At 45.6% G+C, this 18,404-nt stretch overlaps 1 protein-coding gene across 1 annotated transcript in view; it reads right to left on the bottom strand.

Annotated features, from left to right (window-relative positions):
- LOC144175883 (uncharacterized) overlaps positions 1 to 18,404 on the bottom strand; it is a 41,039-nt gene that overhangs the window by 10,545 nt on the left and 12,090 nt on the right. The window contains exons 4-7 of the mRNA XM_077704938.1: positions 11,039 to 11,142; positions 9,659 to 9,861; positions 5,367 to 5,535; positions 1,565 to 1,840 (exon numbers count right to left, since the gene is read on the bottom strand). Coding sequence (XP_077561064.1) covers positions 1,565 to 1,840; positions 5,367 to 5,535; positions 9,659 to 9,861; positions 11,039 to 11,142 — 752 coding nt within the window. The remainder of the gene's footprint in view (positions 1 to 1,564; positions 1,841 to 5,366; positions 5,536 to 9,658; positions 9,862 to 11,038; positions 11,143 to 18,404) is intronic.

The raw sequence follows: 18,404 nt of genomic DNA, 5'->3' as shown, positions 1-18,404 counted from the left end.
GACAATGTGTTTGACAATAAGACAGCAAGACAATCTATCAGAATTGAACGTATTGCTCTCTTTGTCGATTAAATAACACTTTGCGTCACTTTATGAACGCTTTTTGAAGGAGGCTGCTTGTTTTCAAGCTTCAGGTTTCCTGCCACACGTCATTACAAGTATGGACAATAAACACAGTCCTATAGGCAATTACTGGAGTAGATTAATTCGTAATACGACCGGCAAATTGTTTAACAAACTGTCCGCTGTGGCGCACATTAATGGGTGTAGCGCAAGGTTATAATGTAGCTTCTCTAGCGACCCGGATGCCCCTCTGCGCGTCCAAAGGAATCGAGAAAAGTTGTATGGGTTCTTAAGACGATGGGCGAGATTGGTTATATTGGCCTATTCCAGCCAGCTTCACTATCAATGAGAGTTGACCTAGAAGTGATACCACGGGACTCTCTGCCGCAGCCACCCCCCCAAACCTCTGCACGATTGTCCGACGCAACGGCAAGCTGCATGGGAGAATAATGCAGGCGTCGCTCACCTTGCTAATGAGTGACGCTAATGCGTTAAAGCGGAAATGTTCGTACGTGCACGCAAAGCGGCCGGCGGAACCAATTAGAGAACGCGAAATTCGGCAAGCTAAGCTTCGGGAGAAGAATGCAGACTGACGACAGCGACGGGCGGCAATGGACGCCTCGCCTTTACTACGGTGACGGCTTTTCTAAAACTGACGAAACGACGATAGTGAGTGCTCACAATACGGAACGTTCGGCTAACCATCTTTTTTGATTGGCAAACTGTGCTTTAGCTACTTTTGCTTGCTTAACCGGCCTGGACAATTTAAGCCGCAGCGGTTCTTACGGCGTCGAATGTGAGCGGAGCAGATGCTGTAATCGCACAGACGCCCTCCCCCGTCCCCCTCCCTGAGCTATTGCAGAACCGATAACTTCTGGACGTCGAGCAATTTCTTACTCCCAGGGAATCGGCGCACGGTCATCACTTGGATACCCAGACTAAGGAACCACGCCGGGTTTATGAGAAAACGTTTGGTAATACTACACCGCTGGAACCTCCTCGCAATATCCGCGTACTCATGAAAGACATACGCAGCGGGAGAGTGCCCAAGAACGGTTAGGTTTGTGCACCAAGTAACAAGAATGTCGCCACGTTAGCTTCGTTGCTCACTTTCTCGCTTGCTCTCTCACCTATTTTGTGGTTGCGAACATTTACGATGTCAAAATTTTCTCATCCTGTATGGCCCATATCTAACACATTTTGATGTCCTTATTATTACCCACGCACGTACAAACGTTGCGTTCGCAAGGTAAACTATCATATGTAGTTTGCGCTTGTCTCATGAAGTACGCTACCCTTGCCATTCGAATCCCACTTTGCGATGATAGCAACACAATATAGTCTTGCAAAGCTTTGAACCTCTGAAACATTCTTTCTGCGTTTTTTGTTCATCATATTCAGTGACTGTGCAAAAACCAACTGGGTTAGTCACGTTGTCTTTGTGAAATACCGATACCAAGCTTTGTCAGAACAGTTTGGAGAAATATCTTGGCGCGCCTACCTTAATCTGTGCCGAAGGAACGGGGAAACCAACGTCCGTTCCCCTCCCGCTATGCATAGACGGTGAGCAAACGATGGCCATGGCCTCGGTCATGGCGTAAACGTTCATCATACAGTCCGCCCCATCGAAGACAGAAAGAATTTCTGAGCACGCCGCCTCCGAGAGTGAATCGCCACCAACGCCCACCCTCCGTATGCTGGGGAGGCGGATTCCAAGGCGGCGCATTTCAGCCGCCAGCGATTTTAGAGCCGTTGGTAACAGCCTCACCGTCCTCACCTGCGATAGAAACGAGATCTGAGAAAAGACGGCACTACAAGTAGCTGTGGCGTGAGATAAATACAAAATTGAAACAGCTATGAAGAGTGCACATCTCTCTCGAGTAAACTCGAATATTCAGTGTGGTCGCCATACTGCAGCGTGTCATATTATAAAAGTAGCAATATCTCTGCCGTTGCAGCTTGAATAGATATGCAGGGTGTTACAGGGACGACTAAGTAATTTTAAAAAATGGTATTTTGGTAAAATTGGTTTTCTGCGCGAAGGGGTCACAGTCTGTGGCGGTCACAATAAAACGGGTTCCAAGTGCTATTTATTGAAATAGCTAACTGTAATTTGTTAATTACCTTTCTAAATTTTCTAGTTAGGTGGTTGATTGTCAAGAGGAAAATATAGAGTATAATCAAGCAAACCGATAATCATCAGTTAATTACCTTTCTAAATTTTCTAGTTAGGTGGTTGATTGTCAAGAGGAAAATATAGAGTATAATCAAGCAAACCGATAATCATCAGTACATTTGCAAAATTGTAACTGCATGCAGAGCTACACCGCTCAGAATCTCAGCTTTCTAGATGAGCGCGACGGGATCAGTGCCACAGCTGAGCGCACAGCAAAGTCACGTACGTGCGCATGTGTCACTCGGAGATGTACACATCTTACGCCCACCACGCCTTATCTTCGGCGTGTTTTCGCCGGCAAACGGCGGCAAAGGCGCTACATATTCTGCTCGAACCAAAGATAAAGCATGTTGGCCGTATGACGTGAGCAGCTCGAGTGACATGAGGGCGCGAGCGTGGCTTTGTGGCGCTCAGCAGTCGCACGAAGCCCATTGCGCTCATCTGGAGAGCTGAGGTTCTGAGCGCTGTAGCTCTGCACACAATTAGAATTCCGCACATAATGATGGTTATCGGCTTGCTTGATTATCCTCTAAAATTTCCTCCGGGGAATGAAACACGTAACTGGAATAATTAAGAAGGTAAAGACAAATTATGGGTAATTATATCGCAAATAACACTTGGAATTTGCTGTATTGCGTCCGCCACGGCACGTGACCATTTCAGGGAAGAATAAGAATTTTACATTGGAAAGCCTATTTCTCAAATTTAGTTAAAGTCTTTGAGCAGTGGGACAGTCGGTTGACCGGCTCCAACAAAGATCACCAACAACATCTGGTAGACCGGGCGAGACAGGCCGCCAAGACCCAGGGCTTCCTGGACTAAGGAGGTCCCTCACCTGGCGGTCAACCCAACAACATTAACTGCTCAGTTAAGTCTTTATTCCTCCTTCTACTTAGTCTTCCCTGTAACACTCTATATTGTGTTCATAATGTTCAGCACAATGGCGCGGTTATCGTACGTATGTCGCAGGAAGCATTCCTTGGGTAACTCCGGTTGCTATACCGCGTTCATTTCCTTGTTATCGCTTTTCCTGAACGCGGCATTGAAAAACACACAGAACCCAAATAAGTCACCGTGCGCAGCCGCGTCCAAAAGTGGTTTACACTTGCTCATTTGTTATTTTGGAAAAACCCAGAACACATCAACGAAAGTTTAACATGCACAAGACAGGTGACACACGATTTTCCAATTAAGGGTTGTTATGAAGTCGTTCGTTAATATTAAGCAAATACCAGTTTCCAGATTTTTGTTCTTTCGGATACCAAGATGTGTAAGGTAACCGGAGGAAAAAGAAAAGAAACCAAGGTGCCACAGTAAAAAGTTGAATCTACGCCCTAGGAGAATCTACATAGGTAACAAGCAAAACCACGAAGCAGAGTTACATGTATGTACCACCTTTGGATATTTCATGCCCCGTTGTCAGACTCCTAGCTATATATACACCGTTAAATGATGACGCGAAATGCTGTAAAACGTTTGCGTGGTTTCAGTTCAAATGTAATATAAATGTAAGAATGTAAGAATGGTACATTAATGTAAATGTAAAGTACATGTAAAGTAAATGTAAGAATGGTACATTGCAACTTACGGCTAGAAGTACCTCGTAAGGTTGGAACATTTGGTCAGCTAGCTACTTAAGAAATGTTTTTAGTGGAGAATGGGAAACGACGTTTTCTCTTATGGGGCTAAAGCGTTTGCTGGATGGGCTTATGAAGGAGTTTAGAGAAAGATATGCTGGCTAAAATAACCTCCTCTTGTTCGTAACCCCTAGAACCTCTTTATTTGAAACTGAAAAAAGAATTTCGATTCCCGGCCGTGGCGGCTGCTTTTCTGGTGGAGGCGAAAAGCAAAAACTCCCGTGTGTACGAGATTTCAGCGCACGTTAAGTGTCCCCAGGGTGTCAAAATTAATCTGGAGCCCCCCAGTACAGCGCGCGTCATAGCCTGCGTTGCGTCGGCACATTAAGCCCTACAATCAATCAATCAAATCAATCAGAAATAAAAGTTGCCACCTCTCCCGGCATGCGCGCGTAACGGGATTGAGGCATTGCATCTTGCGCCATCCCCCCCCCCCCTTAGCCACAATAAATAAGACCTGGTCCGATATTTTGTCGGTATTCACACAATAAAATGTCTGCCATAATTTTTTCTAGCCAAATCGTGTTTCAAAAACACTGGAAGGCAAAAAATATAGCGATGCATGTTCCAGTAAATACGTGATTGAGTTTATTGTTTTATAAGAACTTCATTAGATGGCTTGATAGGGATAACATCAGAATATGGTGCAAAAGTAGCCTAAATCCCTAAAACATGTAATTGAGTGGCACATAACCCACATTTCTTGTTTTAGGGGTGCGCATGATTGACTCGAAGTAAAATGGCAGATTTTCTGTAGTCGAACCTCCCAGCTCTGTCGCTGCAAATATTTAACTGATGGAATCTCACCTTTAATGGTACATGCGCGAGTGACATGTGTAGCAAGGCGTGCCTCAGTACTATACGTTTGCGTTTATAGAACGTTAGTCAATATTCCACCATTTGTGTCCGCAAACCACAACTGGTATGCGCAAGATCAGGACCTGTAGTGTATATGCTGGAGCGACTGAGTCAAAGTTTCAAATTTCGCTTCCGTTTTGTGACTAACGTGATTCACCGTTTGAACTACACAGGTACAAGATTTCTCTATGATTGTGCGCCGATAGGTTGGTGTATTAACTGGAGGCATTCGAACATAGTGCTAACTGCCTGTTCCGCTGTTTCTTGCAACTCACATTTTTTCACATTTCTTGCAACCTGTAATATTCACATCGTATCAACCAAACCACACCGCTGGATGAAAGGCGCACAAGCTGTCATACACCGACCGTGTCAATACATAGGCAATGTCGTGTGACGGAGTCGTCACAAGCTCTATCCGCGTGGACGTTGCGATCGAAGTTAGTGGATTTGGTTGCAGTTTAAAAGATGGAGAATGAAATGCTCTGGCGCACAAAATTTAGGCTGGAGACGTATAAACACTGCGTGCAACAGGGAACCGGCCTACCCAGATATGATAAAACGCGACAAAGGTGAACTTCACAGACGCAGGCGCCATGTGTCCATTCGTCCGTCTTAGTGTGGCCTTTTACCTTGTACTTCCTGACGAGCTCAGCGAAGTGGTGCACGTCTGCCTTGGGTGACATCATGACCACAAGGCCACCTAAGAGCACCGCCATCGTAGTTGTGACCAGACCTGAGCTGTGCATCATTGGCGCAGATATCAGTGTCCCGCCACTCTCGTGCTTTGGAAAAAGGGGCCTGGAGTGCAACAATGGCAAAAACAATCAACATAGTTTGATATGATTCAGCAGGAAACTTGTAAATATGCGGTAACGCACCCCTACTTACGTTAGATAGCTGAATATTCTGCTTTCTGCAATGTATTGCTACCAGAATTTGCCTCTAACGTGGGTTGACGAACGTAGGGAGTTACCTTGAAAGACATCTGGGGTGCACTAAGTGCCATTACTAATGCCCCCAAGCTAGCGCTGCGATTCCTAGTTCCTTGAGTGCATTCTAATATAAATATTGTTCTGTAACTTAACAAGTAGTATTTCGAAAACGAAAATGTGTCTATAGTGGGTGACTTTATCATTAGTCTGCTTGATTCCGCGAACCCCATCACTTTGAACTATGCAAACGAACGGTTTTTTGGCTACATCAGTGAACCCTCATCAACATGCTTGCATCTTTTGTAGATCATTCTTCCCATTCCCTCCGTGACCAAATTATTCGTACTCCCTAATCTCGCATGCAAGCGGGAGCCATCAGTTTTGATATTACTGGTCCCTTTCCGGCCTTTTTTTACGTTCACGAATGGGCACACAACAAATACAAATCCTACAAGCAATCCATCTTTATTCATGGAAAATTTATAAATATGTATCGAACAGGGTCTGGGCCAGCGTCTGAAAAGTCCCAAATCCTGATGACGCTTTGCAGATATTTTCTGATTTACAATAAATTCTGTTCATGACTGCACAACGTTACCATCTTACTAACTTCCAATAGCCATTAAACTGCCCAACGGTGCCCTTGGCTCACAAGCTCCCTTCTTATCTCCTTGCGGAAAAATATAACCTACCGTAATTACCCGATTCTAACGCGCCCCCGATTCTAACGCGCACCCTATTTTCCTGGCAAAAAATACCGAAAAACTTGCACTTCCGATTGTAACGCGCACGGAACTTTGTGAGCAAGAAAAACGAATGCGAGATAAACGGGCGATTTATTTCTCGAAGTAATCTCACCCATCTCCCTCCTCGTCGCTCTTCACTGACCACAACATCTCGTCCTTGGTGCCGTGAAGCGCGTTCGCGAAGCCACACTTCATAACGAACGTTCAACCATGATCGATGGAATCGTGGCCCACGCCTCGCACGCCCATCCTGCGAACTTCTCCAGAGGCGCACGCTTCAGCCGACCACTCGTTTTGAACGCGCGAGAGCCGCTACTGCCATTGCTGTTATCAAGTGCGCAAGTTGAACGATTTGACGATTTGTGTGAACGCCGATAGAAAAGCCTGGGCGCCTATTCTATACATATTTCAGACAAAAATCAATTCATTTGTAGTACTTAGAGCATTTTTCGAAGAAAAATGCATGGCGGCTTGTCCTTTTCTATAGGAAATAAAAATGCGCGTTAAAAGCGAGGTTTTTTTTTAACCAAAAAATCCGTCGCAGCCTCGTGGCTCTGTTGGAAGAAGTTCATAGTTAGGGAAGCTTCCAGTAGATAGCGGGCAAACAGTGCAACCCGGTAAAATTGAATAGACTGGAGCAAACCGCCACCGTGTTTACCACGGGAGGAGCGAGATGCAAAGAAAATGCGTGACAGGTGGGCAGGCAAGAGAACAAGGGTGTTCGCGTGGCAGGGATGGCAGATGAGTACAGTCTTTAGACAAAAAATGGCACCACCTTTCCGCGAGGGAACCCTGAGTTGATGCGAAGCATCTCGGAGGTTCCGAAACATTCACGAGATTGGGTATCCAAATAACGGACGATGACGGAAGTCCGGACGCCGCAGCATGACTCAACCGAAGCAGCAACTGAGGGAGAGGCGCGTGGACCGGGTTTATTATATACAGCAGATGGAGTGGAGAGGAGGAGATGATAGAGGAGACACGCATGCGCGCTTATCGCTCAGCTGCGGTGATGAGTAGCGCGCGCGCTATCGCACAGCTGCCGTGGAGACAGGGAGAGGAGGAGAATCGCGTGCGCTATCGCACAGCTGGTGCTGAGATGGGGAGAGGTGCGGACGGACGGAAGAACGACGACGCACGACGGATCCGAGAGCAAGAGATGCTTTGCATCTAAAAATTCAAGCAATAGGAGGAGATGTGCGGCCAATTTTTGCTGTACTGCCTTAGGGGTATTTTTGTGCTGCCTGCACACTTCCGGAGAAATGTCAGGAGATACATTCTGTTACTCTGGGAAAATGTTGTTTGCACTAACGGGGATACTTTCCCCTCAGCTTAGTTTAAGATTGCCCCACTAAGTATATGTACATTTTGCAAGAAAATTATGCACAAAGGCCTTCCGTTTTGCAGCTGAAATAACAGCTTGAAACCCGCCCCACAGACGACATTGCGAGACTATTTTCACATCAGGTGCCCCGGCCTCCTGTCTCTTGTTGCCAAAGAAGATTAAAAGCTCAGAAAAAACTGTTGCTCATTTAATCCAGAGAAATCGCATTCAGTTAATACAAGCTGCTTGACGCACCTTTCTTGCAAATTGAAGGTGGACTATCATCCAACAGTCATTGCATTTCGTAACATGATCCTTTTCTTTTTGCTTGTTCCCTTCGTTGGTTAGTCACTTGGTGAAATTTAGCCAAGCTTTCAGGCAGAATTGACACGACTCAGTGGTGTAGCAATATGTTGATATCTCTCACAGTTCAAATGCAGACAATAATGAGACTTCGTACAGAAGGCCGTTGGTGTCAGGCATTACCAACTAAAACAGGTAGTGAGGAGACAGGTTGGCTGAAAGAGCGTTGCAAACTCGTACCACTTTTCCACAGTAATGCATTCAGACAGATATATCATTACACAGTTTTCTGTTTCAGACTACCGCAGTGGTCGGACACCAGAATAATTTTCGGCGCAAGCGACGTTTTTTTGTCTTTGTGTATTTGTGAGACATTTCATTCTGTTTCTTATAAACAGGACGCTTGATAAAGTTCCACGCACGGAGGAAACGGAATAGTTTAGCTGTTTGGCGCGAATGATTTTTTAGGACACACTGTGAAAGAAATGTTTGAAATGTTTTGGTCCGCTAATGAACAGCTCAATAGATTGGTCAAAAGTACCTTGAAGTATATAATAGACACATTTTGGTTAACAGTGCCGCCGTCTCATTGTACCAGTTTATGGAAAGACGCGTTTCCGTGCAATTAGGTATGAAGCAGTCAATAGACAAGGGATTGCGAGCGCGCTTCTTGTCGGAGATACCGTTGCGATTGTTGTTTTGCAAACTGTTTTCTACGACAACGAGATTTGCGTACGCCCTAAATCTGAGGCTAAGACGCATCCTTGCTTAGGGACAAGGCCGAAACGCATTGTAAATAAGGCAGAACGTTGGGCAGGTTTATAGCTGTAACCAATTCGCTATGGATAAATTTAACTATTGTATCGCACTTTTCTAAATATGCTAAACAAGGGTGAATTGAGCGACGCATCTCCCTTAGGCGTAATGGAGCGTTTTCAATTTTCAGCATAAAAGCGCAATGTGAAATAATTTTCAGTGGGAGAACAGAGTCTCCGCCTAAATACGAATGGTAAAACACAACGCTGCTTGTTTATCTTGGACGTGGTTCTTTTGCGTTAATTGTTAGTGAGAGATTAAATTAAATATGCCGTCTTCATTAAGTATCTCTGCTACAAAGCAGCGTAGGCAGCTGGTTTGCTGCTATTGAATTACCAGAGACATAAACGCCCATCAGGCAGAAAAAGTGGAGCCACACTAGGGCTGGCTACGAAATCACGTTATTAATGGAGGTTTCCTCGAAATCACTGGCGAGCTCGACCTAAAGTGTCAGAATTATAAAGCACACATTACAGTGGACGGATGAGATAGAAGCCAACATAAGGGCACCGTTATGGGGTGTTTAGTAGAGCGCAAATGACGGGGAAACATCGTAAAAGTAATATAAATACCCACGTTCAGTATATTTTATACTTCGTCTTGCGGCTTTCATTTCGCATCCATGCCCAAACATTCGGCTATTTTATGTATGCACCCATAAGCCCACCCGTTTGAATTTTCTGGGTACCACTGAAGGGTGCGCTATTAAATGCCGTCACAACCAATGAATCTGCATGAATTCAGGCGCCTACTCAGGTAGGAAGTAACATCATGAGTAACACTAAAAAAGAGTCACGTACCATGCCGTAGCCATGTTCGCCAAGAAGCCGTAGTGAGTAGCAACCACGCCCTTTGGCTGACCCGTAGTTCCCGAAGTGTAGCAGATTGCAAGCACGTAATCACGTGGGTCTTCGATGAGAATCTCCCGAAATGTGGCCTCGTGAATGTTCACGAAGTCATTTGTCGCAATGAAACCCTTGGAGGGGCCAGTGGCAAACTGTCCCTGCGTTCGTAGAGCGTTATGATTTGCTTATCGAGTCAAGGGCAGAATTTAGTATTGGCGAGTAAGAAAATACCTAAGGTGTCGCATTCTTCGCCCAAGAAAAACATTTATGACTTAAAGGTACTTGAGAGGTACTGATTTCGCCTAAAATATTCGAAAAACATTGTGGACCCGGGAACAGTTACACCAATACTAAAATGATTTTTGAAAACATAGTAAAGTTGTATGAGTATTAGGGGCCGACAGTTTATCGGCAATGTAAGTTTGTACTAAGTGCCGAAAAACCTATTTCAAGACAGTGAATGTTTAAGCATAAAGCAAGTGCGTTTTTAAAAACTGTGCTTGCTTTTTGTGTCAACTTCAGCTTTCCATTCAGGAAAAGAGGTGAACCAAGTTTATTCATTGCATTGTGGCACGACGAGTCGAAATACATTAAATGTAAAACTGCGAAACATAACGTTGCAAGAGGCGACAAGTAAAACATTAAAAAGAGATAGCTGCAGGACCCGTAACACGGCTTAAGTTTTGAAGAATACTTGTGAATTTGTGAGGAATTTCGAATCATATTGGCCACACTAATCAAATACGTCTTATGTGCTACGTGGTATTTGAGTCTCATTATTAGCTTTTGTCTTTGCCTTTTGGTTCGAATTCGCAGTGGGAGGGTCACCCCGACCGGCGCAGGTTTGCTTATCACTGGTAACAGTTATGGCTGCCGCGATGAACAGCCAGAGAGGCGCAGTCTTTCCGACTATATCGCGCTTGAAACACACGTGGCTTCAACTCTTCAATGACTGCATCGTCTGAGAGACCTGCCCAATAGCTTTTATATGCGGCCGGCGTATCAGCCCCCAAACAGTTTGTTAGACCTGCCGGAGCCTGCAGGCATAAATGTTTCTTCCCCGCTGTTCAGTACAGCACTGTGCAGTGATATCGCGCCATCACGGGGATGAGAATCAGGCTTAAAGCTTTGCTTTGTCTAAATAAAGTTTCTAGAACTCAGGGCGAGGGTACGTGCAATAGACGCGCCGCTAAGGCCGGAAATCAAGAATCGACCGAAGTGTTCACATCATTGGTCTACACGCATCTGCGGACACTTCTTCCCCAGTTTTCTTGAACTGAACTCCAGCCTAACTTTTGTACAAAAAAATAACTTTGTGTGTGTTGTAGACGTTACCTTCAATTTCAACGGGGACGCAGCTCTAGCAGCTTTCTCCGCAAATTTCAAGTCAGTGAGAATGTGAGTGCAGTCACTGTCGCTCATCCGGTGGTGCAGTTCCCCTATAGAAGAAAAACATTATGCAAGGCACATTGTTGTTATGTTTAAGAATGCCGTATCAACATCATCATTGGAAGTTGCCAACTCGAATCTAGTCACACTGCTTCCTCCTGCTTTACTAGCCCACAAGATGGAGTTCCTCGCACCCATTCTAACGTAGCAGCAGCGCTGCTTTGTGTTCTAACTGTTTATGTGGTTCTGTTGTGTCGCTGTCGCAGCGGCATTCGCTGCATGTGCCCCTTTAATAAAGACGGTATTATTTCTTGAAATACTTGAAAGCAGAAATTTTGAACTGCCTCCGTCTGTCTTACGAATACATTAGCCACTAATCAAGCAGTACGCGGCCGGTTTTTTATTGTTCGCTGGTATTGCATTTTTTCGTTGCCAATTTTTATTTTGTCCTTCTCTGTAGCCAATTCGGCCGTTCACTGATTTCAAAGTTCTTTACTATGGGGCATCTGGCTGCGAGAAGCCGCCGCTCCCTGAGCAACTAGGCCGGCAGACACGGGGAGGAACCGCTGGTAGCTTAGCTTGAGTTTCCTTCTTTCCACACGCGTTCGGTCGTTCTTTGTTCTTCGATCGCTCTTTATCCTCGAATCGACAGTTAAGAGTTTGCAATACGCGCCCTACTTCTTCTTTACGGAACATCACAGCGCCGAGATTGGGGTGGACGTGTAGGTGCCGCTGCCTTTAACGATACTGTTGAGCCGTAATAAAGTTCCTCAAGGTCCATAAATGTACTATACGCGGCAGGCCCATGGCACTTGGATCAGAATTGTTTATTCCGGGGAAGTTGGGGAAATTCAAACATACAGGTTATATTTTTGGACGGCTGTTATCGTTGACACCGTGCATATTAAGCCTGCCTAACATGTCCCATTGTTACGGCCTATCGTACGGCGTACGATCGATTTCAGAGGAGATACAGCAACATTCTGACTCAAGCTGGCGGCTGTCCTCGTGTTCAAGTTACCCTCAAGAAGGAAGCCATCAAGACGTGGCCGGGTTCGCGTATCCGAAAATTTGGTTGCGTACGCCAGTCTGTGGGCACCATGGTATTGTGGCATAAAAGTTAAGGCACCCCGAAATAACCCCTCGCAATTCAAGCGTCTCAGTTTCCTTCTCCTTTCAACACCTTTTGCACGAAACAGCCTTACACAGCTGTTAAACGAGCCGCAACGAGTGTGGCCGCGCGAGTCATTCGATACAATGCTTTATTTCGCTACTGCTCTACAAAACCAGTCCTTCTATGTTATTATTCCGCAATTTGTACTTGACGCCTCTTGAAGTGATTAATGACGACCGTCGTCACTAAAATATATCGTCGATTTCCATAAACGGAACCACAAGAGAATGGGATATTATTCTCCCGAAATATATAATCTGATTGATTTAATTAGTGTGTTTTGTTGCCAGATACAAGCCGTGCCCTTCTAACTTATCTGAGTTAGTAGTAAAGCATGAGTGTGACCTTTTCATTTCACTGGAAGAGTGTATCGCCTGTCGTCATTATAATGGTATATACATGTTTGGTCGACAACGTTCTAGAACTAATCCGATAGATCTAGCAAGGTTAACACCGAACGATAAATGCTCACAGGGCAAACACCGCGGCATTCCATTCGCCGGAGTCTGCTTACGTGACGTGGTTTAATGCTTCTGCGTCTGTTGTATTTTTTTGTGCTTTAGATGAGCAGAAGTTCGCTCCAATAAATTTTGTTCTTCGAAACATCTTGCGTTGTCTTTGGCTACGTCGCATCTGGTCAACCTTAAACCCCCGGAAAGTCGCTAGACAAGCCCCGCCCGTGCCAGCCGCTACAGCAAGGTCTTCAGCCGGGGTATACACTCCTTCCGGAGGAATTGAAGAAAATAGATGTCGTGGCCACCCCAAAGAACAACGCGGGCAGCATAATCAACGCTACCAATCGCAATCTTGTTCTTCAGCAACCCGGGAAGGTGCAATCATTTCACGGGTCACTTGCAGAAGGTCCTGAGGTATCGCTTGAACATCTCGAGTGGATCCTGATAATTCACAGATCGCAAGAGTGCGAAACACTCAGGCAAGTGTAGACCGCTGCCCGAATTTGGTTCGAAAACCACAGGCGCCCCCTCAGAACTTGGGCGATACTCAAGACTGAGTTCTCAAAAGCGTTCACGACTTTGGTACGAAAGGAATGGGCCGAGCAGTAGGTAAAAATACCCACGAAGCGCCCCAATAAAAGCGCGCTCGTGTTTTTGTTAGGAAATCAAGCTACTGTTTTGCCCCACTGTCACGGAAATGATAGAAAAAGATACTAAGGTTTCTCATGCGTGGGGTGAAGCAAAACGTCTTCGTTTGCTTTCTCCCTAACCCGCCTAAAACGCTGGCGGAATTCGCTTCTGAGGCGGAAGCGATAGCGAAAACGCTTGAAAGTTAAGCGAGACAGTACAACCGTCCAGTCTATTCCCTAGCTACGGAGACAGTCGGAACCGGTGCCACAAGCTTTGGTACACCACGAGGGACCATCCACTCAGTCGTCAAGGAAGAGCTGCGGGAACATTTCCCGACGACGCCACAACCTCATGTTGCTTCCCTCACAGACGAGATTAGGAAAGAATTGTAGCAAGCACTGAAACATTCACGACCCGTGAGCAGCAAGCCATGGCCGACGCAAGTGCTGTCCGTTGCCTTCGCCAACCTGCACCCGATCCCATCGAGCATCCGTGACCGCCGACACTTGCCTACGTGACCAGAGAAGACTCCGTTCTCTTGCCCAGACTTTAGGAGTGTATCCAGCGGCTTTAGACGTTCCTTCATGACGTGTACGGTATCGCTGTTCCGAACCGGTCTTCAGCAAGCTCACCATCCACATTCATGGTGGTGGAGACGACTTCAGTATATATTCTCATTTTATAGGATATTAACTGCTCCCACCATGGTACGCGTCATCGACCTGGACGGTCGCCTTTCAAGAGGTTGAAATGTTACGGGAAGCACAAGTAGACGCTGGTGCAAAGCTCTAGGAGACCAGCACCGACTACGATGACCCACTAGGTGGCACGAACTCAGCTCTAGCTGTCTTGGCCGCATTGTAAATTGATTCTTTGTCTACGTAAATACTTTGCTCGACCACTAGCCGTTTCTCTCTCGTCCTATTAGTCCTGCAACCACATAACAATATGTTGAGTTCAGCCCACATATCTGCAAACAGCTTTACGTAACGTATGCAACTTATAAGGTCCCTGTGGCATGCACTGGTGGAAACTGCGTTAAACATTGGAAGGACACCACATTCAAACCATTGATTACTTAACAGCTCAGAACAACTTATTACTGGGTGCGTCGGTGCATATTTAACTTAAATTAACAACTTCGCGAATTGATACGACCAGAAAAATAAGGCAACAAGGACGCGTGTAGACTTGAATCTAACTTTGATTGATTACACACAGCCTTACAAAACAATACAGGCCGAAGCATCGCGGCGTAGCACGCCCGACAAAGAACGGTAAAACTTTGAGATAACCTATGTACAACCCAACACTGGTAATCAATGAACTTCATCCGGCTGTTATGCAAACAGATTGACGTTTCGCTGACACATTCACGACCCAATATCCTTATATATTAAGCCTCCCGTATCTCTCTCGCCCGGCTATCACGGCACCGATACAAAACCTTCACTTCCTTCAAGTGCGGCTTACACGTACCGGCCAAGCATGCCGAGCAGCGGAAGGATAGATCACCACTTTTATTATTCTGAATCTACACTTCATACCCTAGCAATAGCACATTAACACATCTTCCCGTCTACTCTGGGTATACTTCACCAAATAAAAGAGATATTCGATAATCCACCGCAATGCAGCAGCAAACCTAGGAACCGGTGCTTTTTCCCGCTCCCTTTTAATCAAATTCGACTTCATCCGATGCGGGAGACATCCCGCCTATCTTGACCGGAGCTCGAAACATCGCCTTTGGGCCATACTGTTCCATCACCTTCTCCACATTATGGGACGTCTTCTGCACATATTCCACAACTTAAGGTTCCTATTATCACGTTCCTTGTAAGTTTCGGAGTTTCTTTAGTGGTGTTTTCGGATTGCATCCTTTAGCACCGCCTGAACCACTGCTGACGCGATTAATTTCTGGAATCCTGCTTCTTCTGTTCGTAAAGTTTGTTCGTCAGAGCTTTCGGGCGCTATGTGTGTCGTGACCTCCATCAGCTAACGTGATACACTTGGTGGCAATCGCCCACTTCACAGTTTTTGAATGCACCGGATTCTACGGCAACAATTCCTTTTTGGACCTTGGGTTATATTTCCAGCATAGATGTCTGTCCCAGAAGGTTAAGGCGGTGTGTCAGAAAACTCAATTGTGTTATCATTTCTTACTTCAAGCCTAAAAGTTAAACCTCTGCCATGTCGGTGAAACGCCTGCAAGGCAACAGCTATGGCATCGCGATACGTCGAAATAGAGTGTTGTTAAGTGCGAACGTACCGAAATACAATAAACCGTAGTCGCTGTCAAGCCCTTCACTTAATATACTCTGTCAAATTAACATAAAAACAACACAGAAGAAAGGACCAACCCCTGAGCCAAATGATCAGATCAAACGTTTAGACGTGGACGTATGTATGAAGAGCTGCTACGACACCCCGTCTGTGCTCATTATCCTGCTTGGCTGGCCGCCATCAAACTGCGACATTCAAAGTGGCTAGAAGTACGTTGGTGGTGGGGCTACCTACGCGATGACTTAGGGAAGGTGAAGAATACCAAACGCCACACTGCTGGAATTTTCATGCAGCTGGGTGGCGCCGTGGTCCCCGAAGAAAGTTTAGCCACATTTGACCAAAGTTCAGCGTTGAAATCTTTTTGACAGCGCAATAATGGCCCTCCCTCAACCAGAAACTGCACAAGAATGCAGAGGACAAAGAGAGCTGTTTATTGATTGGATTCGATAGCCTCCCAAAAGCATCCAGTCACTACCAAGGGACCCCACATAATGTATCATTTTATTAATTAAACACAAAGACCAAGCCTCCTGCAGAAGCATTAGGGCATCGGCCGCTATCAGGAAGAACCTAAAGCCTGTGGCGGTGGAGGACGCAAAAATTAAGACGAAGGCTTCGTTTATGCGCAAATATTTGGAAATGCATACTTTGACCTCCGCGGTCAACAAAATGAAAGAAGACTGAACGTGTTTTTTCACCACGGAGACGCAGAACAAGGATACCATATTTCGATCACCAGTGAGTGAACGAGGTACCTGGCAGTACGAAATTACCAGGTGTTTTGCATAAGTGTGTAAAGAACTTGGGTACCACCTGCTTGAAGCAAAAACTCGAAGGATGTTATAAATTTTGTCAGTCGAGTGATGTCATTGGCCATGGTTTTTCTAGTTATGTCGAACATTTGTTTTTTTCTGTCCCTCACGCCTTATTACTTAAAGCTGTTAGAAAATGAATAGAATTTAATGCAAAGTACATTTTCAGAATTCAACCGGGCTGACAAGAGATGGGTTCTTAAATTTGCTATAGTTTTATCGCAACTACACATTAGTTCATTTTGACGAAGGTCTTCACGTGCAAAATTGAGGTATATGTGCTGCTTTCTGGGTTGGTCCTTTTTGTGCAATGTATTTTATCGACTTTGACAGAGCAGTAAGCTTAGGGCTCGACAGTGACCAGATTATTCGTGAGTTTTGGTACCTCAGCTATCATCTTGTACTACAAAATGCGACCCATTTGAATGTATGGTGGCGCCGTGGGTGATGCATTGCAGGTGTTTGACCGACATAGCAAAGGTTTAACCTTCATGCATCAGCTAAAATTATACAATTCAGTATTTTGACATCGCCATAAACTTTTGTGACAGACATCTGTGCTGAAAATATATAACCTGAAGTTGCAGAAACAATTGTTGCCAATAATTCGGAGCATTCTCAAATGGTGACGCGGGCGATTGCCACCCAGTGGGAGGTAAGTAGTTAGGAGGTTATTTACGCACTAAGTGCACGAGAGCTTCGACACAAAGATTTAAAGGAAAGAGGAAGCAAGATTCCTGAAATCGGTCTTGTCAGCAGTGGTGGAGGTGGTGCTAAACAGAATGAAACCCGAAAACACCAGTAGTCAAACTCAAAGAGAATGCGAGAATAAGAGAAACGGTATGACGTTGAGGAGAACGTTTTCAGCACCGGTCAAGCTGCGCGGGATGTGCTCCCGCATCGGAAGAAGTCGGATTTGTTAGAAAGAGTGCGGAAAAAACCACCCCGATTCCTATGTTGACTTCTGTTGGGGTGGTTTTTCAAATACCTTTTTCATGTGGGGAAGTATACGTGTACCAAACGTGAACATGTTTATGTGCTATTGCGTGAGCATCAACTGTCGATTCCGAACAACGCAAGCAGGCATCCAGCCATGTACTGATCGACTTGCTCGGCATGCACGTAAGCCACTCCTGAAGGGCGTCATTGTTTTGTGTCCGTGCAGTAATAGTCGGGTGAGAGAAATGCGTGAGGATTACTATATAAGGAAGTTGGGTCATGACTGTGTCAGCGAAACGTCAATCTGTTTGGATAACTGCCAGATGAAGTTAATTGATGATTGGTGTTAGGTGACACGTAGGTTTATCGTAGCGTCTTTTGGTATTGTTTCGCGTGCGCGCCGTGGCGATGTTGAGGCCTTTGTTTACGTGTCACCTTGTGTGAAATAACACTTAGTTGCAAGTCTCCGCCCGTGCTTGTGGACACTCCTTTTTGTGATCGTATCAATTCACGCCGTTTTTAATTTACGTTATAGAAAACTTACTCTTGGTACGTTGTTAAACTGCCGGAGACTGAGGCTTATCGTCAACATCTAACGCACAACCGTTTTAAGCGTGGCCCCAAAGAGACCGCGGACATGCGTACTATTATGAGGAATATGAAAGGGGACACAGGAACGCGTGGCAAACAGCCTCGAATCAGACACGGACGGATGCGCGGATGGCGCTGTGAAAAACAAAGGTGGAAAGGAGGGCGCTCTTCCACTAACTGTTGGCCCTCCCACCACGCTGGCATTTCTACAAAGCAGCAGCCTACGTCATTTCGCCGATACTATGGCATCGTCGTACAGCCGACAAAGCGCACGGCGGGATTGAGGACAGTTGTCAGAACAGCTTCCCACTTTCCACTTTGTTTCCGACGGCGGCCGATGCGTATCACTCATAGCTGGTTCTGAGGGTGTTTTATACGCATTCCTGTGTTCCCTTTCATATTGCTCATTATAGTACATTCAAAATGAA

The sequence above is a fragment of the Haemaphysalis longicornis genome, unplaced genomic scaffold (assembly GCF_048455015.1).
Source record: "Haemaphysalis longicornis isolate Haplotype H1 unplaced genomic scaffold, Haemaphysalis longicornis Haplotype H1 scaffold_3, whole genome shotgun sequence".
In the NCBI taxonomy this organism is placed as follows: Eukaryota; Metazoa; Arthropoda; class Arachnida; order Ixodida; family Ixodidae; genus Haemaphysalis; species Haemaphysalis longicornis.
Note: the sequence above shows the minus strand (reverse complement) of the source record. Positions and strands in the feature narration are given on the sequence as shown.